Source organism: Entelurus aequoreus, linkage group LG18 (assembly GCF_033978785.1).
Source record: "Entelurus aequoreus isolate RoL-2023_Sb linkage group LG18, RoL_Eaeq_v1.1, whole genome shotgun sequence".
In the NCBI taxonomy this organism is placed as follows: Eukaryota; Metazoa; Chordata; class Actinopteri; order Syngnathiformes; family Syngnathidae; genus Entelurus; species Entelurus aequoreus.
In genome coordinates, this window is record NC_084748.1 from 31573083 (window position 1) to 31588375 (window position 15293).

Consider the following 15293-nt stretch of genomic DNA (forward strand, 5'->3'; position numbering starts at 1 on the left):
TAAATTTGAATGAGCAATTTGGAATTCATCTGAAAATGTTTTGGAAAAATATGTTGAAATTCGGGCAGCACGGTGGAAGAGGGGTTAGTGCGTCTGTCTCACAATACGAAGGTCCTGAGTAGTCGTGAGTTCAATCCCGGCCTTGGGATCTTTCTGTGTGGAGTTTGCATGTTCTCCCCGTGACTGCGTGGGTTCCCTCCGGGTACTCCGGCTTCCTCCCACCTCCAAAGACATGCACCTGGGGATAGGTTGATTGGCAACACTAAATTGGCCCTAGTGTGTGAATGTGAGTGTGAATGTTGTCTGTCTATCTGTGTTGGCCCTGCGATGAGGTGGCGACTTGTCCAGGGTTTACCCCGCCTTCCGCCCGATTGTAGAAGGGAATAAGCGGTAGAAAATGGATGGATGGATGTTGAAATTCACGCAGGGCATCAGCAAACCTCTTAAAGTACCAGTAGAGTGGAAAAACACGTTGACTATATATGCTTATTTGTGTTTCCAATAAACCATATCAAATTATATTTACAATCCGCAAAGTATGTGAAAGTACCGTCTAAAATGTCACAAAATGCCACAAATTCAGTCAGCCACTTTGAATATTCCGCTCCGAACATCATCGGTAATTTCCGTAGAATCTGCGTCACTGGCGCAACGCTGCTGCACTCTGACCATGTTATTAGATCAGGTGTACTGGAAATACGCAAACATTTGAAAGAGATGTGCTGTTCATCATTCACAATCCTTATGTAAGACAAGAACACATATGCTTGGCTTTTTTTATGCATTCAAAATCATAAATAAATAGCTAACAATTGAGTCAACAGATCGAGGGTGCTCTGTTGCGCTCATTGTACTCTCTCTAAAAACATCCAGAAAGCGCCAACAATACTCCATTTACATGTTGTGACCTGAAAATGAAGTAAATATAAGTGATATGGTTTTCATAAGCGCCAACGCAGATGGACTATTTTAGCGGCGCATTGATAGCAATGAGCTAATGCTATCTTACACTGCTATTGTTGACATACTATAAGTTTGCAACTGCTTCTACTTCGTCTCAAACTTGCTAAAAGTAATAATTCTAGATTATAATTCATGCATCTCTCACCTGGTAGTAGACCAATGTGGCCATGGTCTGACAGGCTGGTCGACTTTCTCATCCCAGAGGTGGCGAAAAAGACACAAGAAGACGCTTGTTGCAGCAACTTGTTTTTAACCCTTTTTGAGGATTGTGATTGATTCTTCATCTAAACAAGATTTTGTGAGCGTCCCGTCGGTCGGCATTCCAGCGAGAGTGGAATATTACAGTAAGTGTTTGTTTTATTATGGTTTAATATGGTTATGTTGTATGTTTACTTACCAATGCTGTGGATGCTAGTGTCACAATAAAGCTGCATCCGGGCAGCAGTCGGCTTTCTAAAACTTATTGCTCATCCTCTTTGTGTTCGAGCTCAAAAATGTAAGATCCTGGATCATAGTTTTTCCCAAAGTAATCATTGTTGGCTTTCACAAAGTCTGCTTGATTAGCATTGTTGTTGATGGGTTAAGTTAAAGTTAAAGTACCACTATTAGTCACACACACACTAGGTGTGGTGAAATAACCCTCTGCATTTGACCCATCCCCTTGTTCCACCCCCTGGGAGTTGAGGCGAGCAGTGAGCATCAGCGGTGGCCGCACTCGGGAGTCATTTTGGTGATTTAACCCCCAACTCCAACCCTTGATGCTGAGTGCCATGCAGGGAGGTAATTGCTCCCATTTTTATAGTCTTTGGTATGACTCGGCCGAACTCACGACCTAAGGGATCTTTGGTTTGTAGCGCGATGTCGCGCGATCACAGGAGTGGCTTTCATTATTATCTCTCAAAATGGCTCAGGACTCTCCTTGAGATTGATACTACTTTGATCATGTCTATTTATTTGCAGACTTTGGAAGTCTTTTGGTGTCATGAATCATATACATAGCATAGCTTCAATATAGAGACAACTTGTTTTTCCACTCTACTGACACTTTAAGACCTCAGTGCAGCGAGTATCAAAGGATTAACTCTACACATGTGTTGCTACATATGTAGCACATATTATCACTTTTACAAAAATAAATTTTTATTAATGTGCAGCAGGAATATGGGACACAAGCTGGTTTAGTTGCATTGTGTGTAGACTTGCACTGCAATTGTAAAAACTAAGCAGAAGCTGGGTTGAAATAAATTAACTCTGGTGATTGGTCGAGTAATATATCCGTATTAACAGTTTGGTATCATATTAGATCCCATAAATCAAAGTGTTTGCTGTCTGGGCTGGAGATGTCCTTGTGTGTTTGGACTTTCCTCCCCCAGTTGATCGATATCTCCTATTGTCTCCTTCCTGATCATCAAACGATCGCTCAGCTTGTCATTGTGGTGGGGATGCTGTGTTTATCACGAACTAAATAGATTATTGACGCTGTCTCAGTGGAAAGGTTTGTGCGTGCTTCTTTGTTTGCTTGCTGTGAATGTGTGCTCATTCCTATCAGGATATAGCAGCTTTTTTTTTTGTGTTTTCCACAAACAGAGCACTCCACTTTCAAGCAGGATCCCGGCCGTATTTGTTTCAGCTTCGCCATGCGACTGTGTCATTTAGCTGTAAACAAACATGAAATAGAGATGAAGGTCTAAGTCAGACAGAACACAAGCAAATATGGGACAGAGGAAGACAGCTGCTGTGCTTTTGTATTTTGGACACAGCTGAGTTTTGTTTCTGCTGCTAAATGAGGACATCGCAGCAATGAAGGACACAGGGAACGTTTGTGGACTAATAATTCTCGTTTGAATATTTGCTACTACCACCAAGATCTGCACCTGCGGCGGCTCGGTGTAATCTGTAATTTATCTCCTGCTTCAAAGGCCTGTTTGCACAAAGCTTTAACTGACATTAAAACCAGACTTCTGGAGCACAAAAATAAACAAAACAGACAAACGGGTAGTAGAAGACAAAAGTGAGTAAAAACGTCTTAAGAAATTCCAAGTAACTTTTTTCTGTTACTTCTTTTTGTTTATTATGTGATAAATGAGAAGAAGCCGCTTGTGAGTGCTTACGACAAACAGAAGTATTTACAATATGCTTTTAGATAAGTTTAAAGGGAACATGCATTTGATGGTTATGGACATACTGTATGTGCTTCTTTACAAAGTGACATCGCCACTTACTAGCCTGGCAATCTTTCAATCATTTTAAAAGATTTTATCATGATTTTCTACATTTAAAACACCTCCTAGAGGTATACATAACATGTAATGGTGGTTCTTTGGTGAAAAATGTGCATAGATTTTGTTTTACAAACCAATTTTCAGACCAACAGTTAGTTTTGAGAGGCGGAGTTGTTAGATGCAAATGAACCTCTCCTCACCACGCCCCCTCCACCATCAGCTTTTTGTAGTTTTTTAACTTTCTGGGTTTTATTGGAGGAAGGAAGCCCGGTTGACGTACTGGAACTTTACACACAGGCTAAGGTTAAACTTCGAGCGAGTCTAACTTTCTAATGCTAGATCCTGGACGTATACATGTGTATATTGACAATAAAAGGCTTTTCTTTTCTATATCATGTACGGTAAATAAGTCAGTCTATGGCTGCTTCGAATTGTAAACAATAGAGTCTCAAGGCTATCAGATATGCTAAGAGCTGCCTCGTGAATGTAGTAACGGATTATATAATTTACTTGTCAATTGCCAAACACAATAGGCACTGATCCAGTGAAAAGTAATTTTTAGGAAAATATTTTTTTATTTTGCCAGAGGACGGTGATGCTATTGTCTTACAGTAGAAGGCTAAGCTAGTTATACACCAACTCAAGCTAACATTGCTAACCAATATTCACACATTTTAGGCTTAACGGCCTAAAATTAAAATTCCAGATTTGTTCACAAAAAAATGTATTTCCGATTTTTTAAGAACCAATCGATCAATCACATTTTAATTACATAGCCCCTTATCATAAATGTCTCAAAGGGCTGCACAAGCCACAACAACATCCTCGGCTCGGGTCCCCCATCAGGGCAAGAAAAAAACCCAACCCAATGGGAACAACGAGAAACCTTGGAAAGGACCGCAGATGCGGGGTGACCGATGTAATGGATGCCGACTGGAAACCTTTGAATACAAATGACAGAGATAATTCAAAACAAGTTTTTATTTTATTTAATTAAAAACTCATAGTTTTAAATGAATCACTCTATTTTACTCTTAGCAAAATTCTAATTTGTATAATGTTGTTTTTTTTAGACCAGATATAAATTGTACTTGGAAAGCAATACTTCTGCTAGAATAGATTACTTTTGTTAACCAAAATGTAGTATTGCACATTTTGCATGTAAATAAACAATCTCCAACATCAATAAAGTGCAAACGTCAAACTTCTGTCTTGAATAAAATACTTCTGTCAATAAAAATGTAGCATTATACATTGTATCCAAATAAAATATGAAGTAAAACATTGAGAGGACTAAAGTTTGTTTCAGTAAGTGGATAAAGTAAACGCAGCCTTTTTCATTCACACATCTTGGCGGTGTGCAGGGCAACTGCTTTAGTGATCGTTCTACGCATTGTGCTTCTTTCTCATCATACATGGCATCATCAAACATACCTGGAGTAAATGGTTGCACCATAGTAAAGTGAATTTTAGCCCGGAGTTTGATGTTGCGTCTTGTTTGACATGAAAGAGTTGTATTTTCCACGCTCAGCTGGAGGCTTCGGTACTTTCAGACGCTGTTTGTTGTGTTGCTACCTTTTTAAAATAAACTTTGCACCATGCAGTCACTTGTTCCATGCCTGCTGCCGCAAAACCAAAGTACTGACAACACTTTTCTCTTCTGTGGAACAAACCTCTTGATCTTGTTAGCGTTAGCATTAGCCATGTTTTTGCCATGTGTGCCACAAAGGAAGTAAGGGGACGGCACAAGTTACGGAAGCTCCTGAGGGGCAAAAATAATGCTGTAGCAAGAGGAGAAAAAATCTATTATTTTTCTTTCTTAAATCATCTGCAACAAAAAACTCGAATATATCGATATGTTGCCTAGGTCTAACACATTTTTACTTACCAATTCATTGTTTCCTCCATTGCCATAAATAGTAGTCACTGAGCCCAACATAAAAAGTATTTTAACCTTTTGGGAAAGTTTGTTAGTGAAGCAGGACTCTTGGCTCACACTCGAAGTAACTTCTTCACAGTTGAAGGCACATTGCTGAAAAACAAAAAAAGTAAATAATTCTTCAGATCAGACTGGAGGTTCAAATGTAGTGTCCTATGTTGGGTAATACAACCAATAACAGCATTTTTGTTCTTTGAGTCGAATCTTGGCCATTTTGTCGTCGAAACTACAGATGCGCGCATAAACTAACAATGGTAGACACACGCGAGGCAGTCTGGGTAGATGTATACCTTATATGGATAATCCGCTGACGATGTTCCCAATTAGTGACGTCACCATTTGTGCACATTCTAAATGAACCGTTTGGAGGACGTAGCTAAGAAGGCAAGATTGTTTTATAAATATCCCCGCAATGCCTCTACGCTTTGATTTCAAATTTACAGGACTTAAGCAGATCCCAAATGCACAACAGAAAGTAACAACAGGTAAAAATAAAGTTTGTTTTGCATGATAGGGCCCCTTTAAAGTATTCAATTTTCTACAGGGGTAAACGCACAACAACAACCAAAATTACTCCACACTTCCAAAACACATGCAACTTGAAAGACACAACAGTGTCCAAAAACACACAAACTGACAAAACAATAGTAATTTCACAAAACACAACACACGGATGCAGGGGAAACGCACAGCAACATCCAAAACACACACAAACCCCCAGAACACATGCAATATTGGGAAAACACAGTTCATTAAATCGGTATCTATATAATATTGGTTTAAAAAAAGTTGAATGAAAACAGAAAATATACTTTTTTACTCCCCAAACTTTCTTCAGGGCACTGGTAGGACTTGTTTCCTAGTAGCTATGGAGGGCCAAATGGGATAAAATTGAATAAATAATCAATCAATCAATCACATTTTATTTATATAGCCCTTAATCACAAATGTCTCAAAGGGCTGCACAAGCCACAACGACATCCTAGGCTCAAATCCCACATCAGGGCAAGAAAAACTCAACCCAATGGGAACAACATGAAATCCTGGAAGGGACCACAGATGTGGGGGATCCTCCCCCTTGGGTGACCGGTGCAAGTGGATACGGTTAATAATGTGAGAGTCCAGTCCAAAGTGGGGCCAGCAGGTGATCCTCTTGCATATAGACAAGTCGGGGCGCTTAGACGTCACCGACTGATGCATAAGGAGTGGTTCACCCTGGGTTCTGACTTCATAATGTAAAAGACCAGTCCATTGGGAGGCCAGCAGGGGATCATCATGAATGTAGACAAGTCAGCAGCACAGAGAGGTCACCAACTGATGCACAGATGAGTGGTCCACCCCGGGTCCTGACTTGGAACAGCCACCGCCTCCTCCGTGGAGGCTGTTCCGTGGTCACCTGATAACCTCTCCACAGAGGAGAGGGGGGCAGAGCAGAAAAGGGAGACGGCAGATCAACAGGTCTAAAAAGGGGGGTGTATTTAAAGGCTAGAGTACAAATGAGTTTTAAGATGGGACTTAAATGCTTCTACTTTTGGTAGCATCTCTAACTGTTCATTAGAGTACTGGAGCCCGAATAGAAAACACTCTTAAGCCCGCAAACTTGTTTTGTGCTCTGGGAAACACGAATAAGCCGGAGTTCTTAGAACGCAGATTTCTGGCCAGGACATATGGTACAATACATTAGCAAGATAGGATGGCGCTAGACCCTTTAGTATTTTATACGTAAGTAGTAAAACCTTAAAGTCGCATCTTAAGTGCACAGGAAGCCAGTGCAGGTGAGCCAGTATAGACATAATATGATCAAACTTTCTTCTTCTTGTCAAAAGTCTAGCAGCCGCATTTTGTACCAACTGTAGTCTTTTAATGCTTGACATAGGGAGACCCGAAAATAATACGTTACAGTAATCGAAACGAGATGTAACGAACGCATGAATAATGATCTCAGCGTCGCTGGTGGACCAAATGGGATGAATTTTAGTGATATTACAGAGATGAAAGAAGGATGTTTTAGTAACACTCTTAATGTGTGACTTAAATGAGAGAGTTGGGTAGAAGATAATACCCAGATTCTTTACAGAGTCGCCTAGTGTAATTGTTTGGTTGTCAAATGTTAATATGGTTTTATTAAATAGGTGCCGGTGTCTAGCAGGACCGATAATCAGCAATTCTATTTTCATAGCGTTAAGATGCAAAACGTTGTTGGACATCCATTGTTTAATTTAATTAAGACGCGCCTCCAGGTGACCACAATCTGGTGTGTTGGTCAGCTTTAGGGGCATGTAGAGTTGGGTGTCATCAGCATAACAGTGAACGCTAATGCCGTATTTGCGTATGAGGTCACCTTGCGGCACCATGTAGATGCTGAATAGTGCAGGACCAAAAACCCAACCCTGTGGAATTCGGCACGTTACCTTCACATACTCTGAGGTCACATTGTTATGGGAGACGCACTGCATCCTGTCAGTAAGATAGGAGTTAAACCAAGAAAAGGCTAAGTCTGACATACCAATATATGTTTTGATACGTTCTGATAGAATGTTATGATCGACGGTATCAAAAGCAGCGCTAAGATCAAGGAGCAGCAACATGGATGACGCATCAGCATCCATAGTTAGCAATAGATCATTAGTCATTTTTGCGAGGGCTGTCTCCATAAAGTGACTTGCCCTGAAACCGGACTGAGAGGATTCACAGAGATTGTTAGATGATAAGTGTTCATTTAGCTGCTGTGCAACAATTTTTTCCAGATTACCATGAGGTCAGGATCGAGGTTAGGTCTTTTGAGCGGAGGTTGAATACCGGCTTTTTTTTAATGCTAAGGGGAACAGTGCCAGAGGAAAGTGATAAGTGAATAATATTTAGCACTGATGGTCCTAATTATACATTGATAAGTTTCCCAGGAAGTGGGTCAAGTAAACATGTTGTTTGTTTTGTCCCATTTACAAGTCGCAGGAGATCTATTGCTTCAAAAAGAGAGAGATTATTTTGCAGGACAATATCCGTCGTACATACATTCGTATCTGCGTTAATAGAACCCAGTTGTAGCTTGGACGTGCCGTCTTTAATCTCCTTTCTTATGAGTTCAATTTTCTTGGTAAGTAAATTGATAAAGTCGTCAGCCGAGTAGGTGGAGCTACAGGGAGGAGTCCCATTAGGGGTTGGGGATGCTACTGTACTGAAAACATATTTAGGATCGGATCGTTTTTAATGAGGCGGATGAGATTGGAGTAGTAATTGGTTTTAGCAAAGGTAAGCGCGTGTTTATAAGTTATTAAACTATCACTCCATGCTTGATGGAAAACTACAAGTTTATACATTTTTAAACCATTATTAAAATCAATCCAATCAATCAATCAAAATGTATTTATATAGCACTTAATCACAAGTGCCTCAAAGGGCTTCACATACCACAACGACATTCTCGGATCTGAACCCACATTCGGGCAAGACAAAACTCAACCGAATGGGAACAATGAGAACATTTGTGAGAGACTGCAGGTGTGCACATTAATATATTAAATCATGAATATTTTTTTAATGAATATTAAAATAATTAAGTCATGAAATAATTAATTAAATAATAAACTGATTTATTGATTAAATAACTAAATGTAATTTGACATTAAATACATTTATGACACATTTATGAACACATTTATGTGCTCAATTCCGATTAAAATTAATTATTGACAGATTTAAGTCATTATTTAAAGATTTATTTAATTCTGTCCCATTTTATCCTCAATAACTAACTTATGATTTCATCGTACGTCTGTTGTTTTCCCCATGTTGCATGTACTTTGGCTGTCGGCCACCGTAAATGTCACTGAAACAAGACAAGGGAGGGCTTTCACGCATTTGAACTCCTCATTGTTCATGGTCTATGTGTGTGTAACAGGATTGAACACCTCAGCCTGAACATGGCCATGCAGCTGCTGGTAGGAGTCCCCCTAGAAATGGTCCACGGAGCCGCCAGGATTGGACTTGTCTACGTGTGCGGCGTTCTAGCAGGTGGGCTGGGCGACAAGAGCACACATTAGAGGACAATTTGCATACATTTTCTCTGATATTCACACACAGATCCTGAGACAAAATCACACACACAAGGTTTCACTTTTCAAATGTAGCGTTTGCTTGTTGTGTGTTTTCTATTCCATTAGCAGCAGCCTATCAGGTTCCATTTAGTCACGTAAAGAATCAAACATGTGTTTGATTGTGTAGGCTTCTGGGCAGATAGCTTTGTGTTTCTGTGTTTCTACCAGCTGTGGAGGGATCCTGGAGGTTGTACAATGTCCATTCAAACCCCCCACATTTCCCTTCAGTGCGTGTACAAAAAGGGCACAGACACATAATAGGCACACAAAAAAAATTGACTGACGCAAGGAGGGAGATGGATTTGTATTATTTTAATGACCCTATAGTCTCCACATCCTTCCGACTTAAAGGGGACCTATGATGAATTTCATGTTTTAAATTATGTATGTTACAATGTTGGATACTCATGTTAAACAATGCCCAAGTATCAAATCATAAGATTCATGTATTTTGGTTTGAGCTTGCACATAGTTTCTGATGCCTCTGTTCGTCGTGTTTTGCATTCTGGCTTTGTCGTGGACGCATTTATCTAGACCAGGGGTAGGGAACCTATGGCTCTAGAGCCAGATGTGGCTCTTTTGATGACTGCATCTGGCTCTCAGATAAATCCTAGCTGACATTGCTTAACACGATAAGTAATGAATAATTCCGCTGGTCATCACAGTGTTAAAAATAACCACGTATCAACCAGACTACAAAGCCATCAGCAAAACCATGCAGCATTAATGGTAAGAAGTATTTGATTTATTATTGGTTACCTTCAGAATAACAATGTTATTAAAAAGAAAAAGAGACTTATTATACTCTAAATGTCGGTCTTACTTAAAAATGCACGCACTTAGTTGTATTCAGAGTTAAAGAATATTATATGGCTCTCACGGAAATACATTTTAAAATATTTGGCTTTAATGGCTCTCTCAGCCAAAAAGGTTCCCGACCCCTGATCTAAACATTAAGTCAAGCTCTCAGCCAGAGTGGGGGGGCTTTTTATTTCAGAGTCTGAATCGATGGGCGTACCAGATGTTGTGACCGGGTGAATCTGTTAATAAAGTTTATTTTCGACAGTGACGGGGGGAAAATTAGCAGTGATGACTTCAAGATATACATCTAAACAGTAAAAAAATTTAAAAAAGATACATTCTGATACTTTTGGAGAGGGTGGGGCATGGTTTAATTTGCAATCTAGAAACACATATACAGTTTGTACAATCAAACATCTTGCAGAAAGACTGCTGCTACATTCCTTCAGTGTTTCGCGACCAGCAGGCACTCAAACAAGCACCGGACGGTGCAATAAACATTAGAAAAATACACAGAACGACCAAAAAAAATAACTTATTACCCTCATTTTGCCAAAGTCTTCCATTAGCTGTGGACCAACAATCACAGAAAAATCATGACTTTTGTGTGAAAAATGTCAACTGTGGTGGCTGCCTCCATTGTACGTGTATTACTTATTATTTATCATTCTAACTGATCTTTTTTTGTAACATGCTCAGTGAATATGTGCACTTTTGTAGTTATTTCCCCATATTTCTGCACAATAACTCATATATGGTAACACTGGCGAGCAGTAGAGAATATGGAGTGGTTTTTGGTCCGGAACATATTTTTCTTTTTTAATGAGATTTCCAGTTCATTTTATCATCTATTATTACACCCAAAAATGGTTTATTTTACTTTTTCATTGTCCGTCGATTTGTATTTGTGTTTGAGTTTCTCTTTGACTGTCACAGATTACAATTATTTTAGTTTTACTCAGTTTCAAAGATACTTAGATTTGTCAAACCATCTCTTAAATGCATTAATTTCTTTTGTTATTTGTTTTAGCTTCTGTGTGTTCTCTCCTGAACAAAACGCAGACGTTGTGTCGTGTGTTTACCTGACACAAGACGCTGTAATCGGTGGCCGCCAAAAAATATATGTTTTTCAGCTGTGCTCCATTGTAAAACACTTTTCCACCACTTGCAGCAGTAATGACAATCTCAAACAAAAAGAAGAAGTCTGTCGCTAAAGTTACAGAGAAATTTCTTCAGTGCAAAAATTATGACTAAAGTGGTGAATCTGTTTTCATTTGGAGTTTACTTATATTGACATGTTTATTGTTAATTGAATTGAATTATTTTAGCACAACATAGGTGTATGTAAATTAATTTGTTGTCAGTTGTTTGAGTCCCTTCATTATTTTTCTAATCAGCCTGACTTAAGACTAAATTGTATGTGTTAAATAAATAATAATCTTTGTGATTACACATGGTTTCATACAAGGTTGTAAACTGCAAGTAAGTTAGACATAATATCAAGAGTAATATTACTATTCAGTGTTAATAGTTGAGTGGGCCCCGGTCCCATCTGTAGTAGAAAAATGGGTCAAAAAAGGTTAAGAACCCCTGATCTACACAAAAAGAAAGTGTTTTAAACCATTTCAAAGGTCACCCTTTAAGATCAAATCGTTAACAGGTTTTGCGCAAGTAAATGGTGTGCATTTCAGTAAAACATTTAAAAAATGTTCTTAAATGACATAATGATTCTGACAATAACATTGCATTTGTGTCCAAATGTTGGGGCCTTTTTTAGGTTAAATAAAATTATGCAAGCGACTAATACCCTGTGATTGATCATGATTAATCCTAATTCAAAAGTGTGATTGATCTGATTTAAAAAATTATCATTTGCGATCACTAACCTATGTCTATATATATATATATATATATATATATATATATATATATATATATATATATATATATATATATATATATATATATATATATATATAAAAAAGATACAAGTAGGGAGATGGATGTTTATTGTTATAATGACACTATTGTCTCCACATTCTTCCTTCTTAACTGCGACCACAATGCCATACTCTAGTCTCATATATGTGTGTAGGCGTGTGTTTCACTAAAGTAGTGGAAGCACTAATTTGTTGTATATAAAATGATGCATTGAGATTTTGATTAATATTCATGAAAATCGTCTCAATCTCTCAATTTCTCCAATGATGTGTGTGTGTGCGTGTGTGTGTGTGTGTGTGTGTGTGTGTGTATGTGTGTGTGTGTGTGAGTGCAAGGGGTCAGCATCGACCCCCCCACTGTGTGTACCAGCTGAAGTGGCCCACACAGTATTAGGCTGCCAGTGAAATGAGGAGGAAATGCAGCATAAATCAGCCACATTAACATACAGGCGCACCGAGACACACAAGTCGGGGTTTTAATTAGATATCGACCACCATTGAGGGGGGGGGGGGGGGGTTCTATTGATTCTGATGTTTTTGGTTCATTGTGTCTGGCTGGAAATGATACTTCCTTTCAGACTGTTTGGCATCAAGCGGCTCAACGTGATAGAAAGAACACAAGCGTAAATGTGTCATCACAGCGGATTTTATGGTCCTCCTTAACGAAGGGGAGATAGTATTACCCTAATGACGTTTACTATTCAAATCCCATTACTATTTTATATTACTCTTTGACAGCTGAATTCATTGTGCAGTAGTAAAATGTAATGGAACAAGTTTGTTCAAGGGTATTAAAAGAAGCAAATAATGAATCTAGAGTTTATTTAAAGAGCAATACCACCATTATTCCTAAAACTGTATGTCTATTTTGAATATGACAGAATGAGACATGGACTGTCACAGTAGTTATTAGTTTTTTCACTGATTCATAATTTCACATTAGTTATGTGAATAATTTGTGTTGTTTTAGAATTGTCTTTATTCTATATCTATGTATAAAAAAGGCCTGTCTGAGGAAAATCCAATTGAGCGAGGTGGATAGACTCAGAAGCTCAGCTGGCACATGGGGGGGTTGTCAAAGTTCAGAGGTCAGGTAATGAGTCATTGAGGGGTCATTGACCCTCTTGGTGCGACACACATTGATGAATTAATGTGTATGTTGACAGCTGAGTCTTGGTAAGTAAACAATAGGAGATGATAATAACACGTTAAATTAGCATTTGCTTCCCATTTGTTTACATGAGGTCTTTTTAATGAAAATATCAAAGTTGAGGTTGGATTTGTTTATGTTAGAAGAAGAAAAAAGCAGGTCTTATTGGGAATGTTGAGAGTAATACAAGAGAATGAGGCGCACTCAAGAAGAAAAACATGTTGAGTTTAATTAACGTCAAGCCACAATTGTGTTTTGTCGTAATCACTTAATATTTTGTTTTAAGAAACATACACCTCATATTTTTTGCTTAACCACCATCAATATAATTTGTGAAACCTAACATTAGTTTAAGTCTACTTTTTTTTTATTTTCATAGTGATGTCAAACAATTGATTTTTCAAATTGGATTAATCAGACTTTTGGATGAATCACAATGAATCACAATTAATTACTTGCTAGGGTAATTTAAATCATACTTGCCAACCTTGAGACCTCCAATATCGGGAGGGGGGGGGCTGGTCGGGGGGCGTGTTTGGGGCGTGGCAAAGGGCGTGGTTAAGAGGAGAGTATATTTACAGCTAGAATTCACCAAATCAAGTATTTTATATATATATATATATATATATATATATATATATATATATATATATATATATATATATATATATATATATATATATGTGTGTATGAAATACTTGACTTTCAGTGAATTCTACCTATATATATATTTTTTTTTTTTTTAATTTTTATTATACATATAAATAAAATACATACTTGAATTTCAGTGTTCTGCAGGCTATCCAGTAGATGGCAGTATTGTCCTGTTTAAGAGTGTCACAACATTGCTGTTTACGGCAGACGAACTGCTTTACGGTAGACTAAACGTGACTGCTGTTGTTGTGTGTTGTTACCGCGCTGGGAGGACGTTAATGAAACTGCCTAACAATAAACCCACATAAGAGACCAAGAACCTTGTTGTGCACTCTACTCTCTAAAAGCCGTAGATGTTATGTCGTCATCGGGCAGGCAAGCTATTTATATTGTGGGAAAGCGGACGTGAGAACGGCTGTCCCCACTCAGGTCCGCATTGAGCTGGAGGGGGCGTGGCCTCCAGCTCCGGCTGAATACCGGGAGTTTGTCGGGAGAAAATCTCTGCCTGGAGGTTGTCGGGAGAGGCGCTGAATACCGGGATTCTCCCGCTAAAAACGGGAGGGTTGGCAAGTATGATTTAAATTCACGTTAAAAAATTACAATATTTTGACACAAATGGAGTGTAATAGTGAAACTGTCATATAAACATTTGTTTACTTAAATGCATATTGTAACAGTGTATAATGAAGTGCACATTTCAAACAATTCTGCAATTATATTGCAAAGTGCTGACGTACACCAATAGATAATGTACTATACACAAATTACCTTGGTTTTATCTAAAGTCCCGTCGGAGTGTATTTTGAAACGAAATATGCCACATATGCCTTTCTCAGCTTTGCACTGGTGTATGCAATGACTTGATGATGGACGGTATAAGTAAACATCCACAGACGATTAAGGTAGAGGAGTTTATATATATTATGATGCAATATTTTTGTTACATGCATTAATGCGTTAACTTTGACAGCCCTATTTTTTTTGCGTAATTACAGTATACTGTAGGACAGTAGTACCTCTACTAAGCTTAAAAGGTTCAATGATGGAGCTCTTCACTCAAAACACTTGTATTTCCAATCAGCATTGCCTATTGAAATTAATTCAAATCAATTTAATTGGTGCTTGGCTTGTCCAAAACAGCACAATTTTAACATGTAACATGCCTTGTTAAAGTTAAAGTTAAAAATATTAGATAAGTAAAATTGGATGAAAAACAATATAATAGAATGTACGACAAACAACTACAGTAGTCTTATGAAGTAATGTAATAATAATTTACATAATTTACCTTAGAGAGATGGACTTCTATGGTATATACTTCAAGCTGCTTTTTTATTAAACACACAATCAGCAGCTTTTCCATATTTTCATGTATAAATGTCAACTGTTTTGATATTATTTCAACGTCCATGGCTGGCATTATCGACTCATTCTGCTTCAGTATGGCGCAGACTAGCAGTGCTTCGGCTCCTTTGCCAAGTTGGCTTCACGCTCAGTCATGTTTTTTGAATATTTTGTTCCTTAATTCAA

At 38.3% G+C, this 15293-nt stretch overlaps 1 protein-coding gene across 3 annotated transcripts in view; it reads left to right on the plus strand.

The window, feature by feature from the left end:
- The window catches only part of rhbdl3 (rhomboid, veinlet-like 3 (Drosophila)), a 112622-nt gene that overhangs the window by 90254 nt on the left and 7075 nt on the right, over positions 1-15293 (plus strand). For all 3 annotated transcript variants that reach the window (XM_062026967.1, XM_062026968.1, XM_062026969.1), the window contains one exon: positions 9023-9135. In XM_062026967.1, the coding sequence (XP_061882951.1) occupies positions 9023-9135 (113 nt within the window). The remainder of the gene's footprint in view (positions 1-9022; positions 9136-15293) is intronic.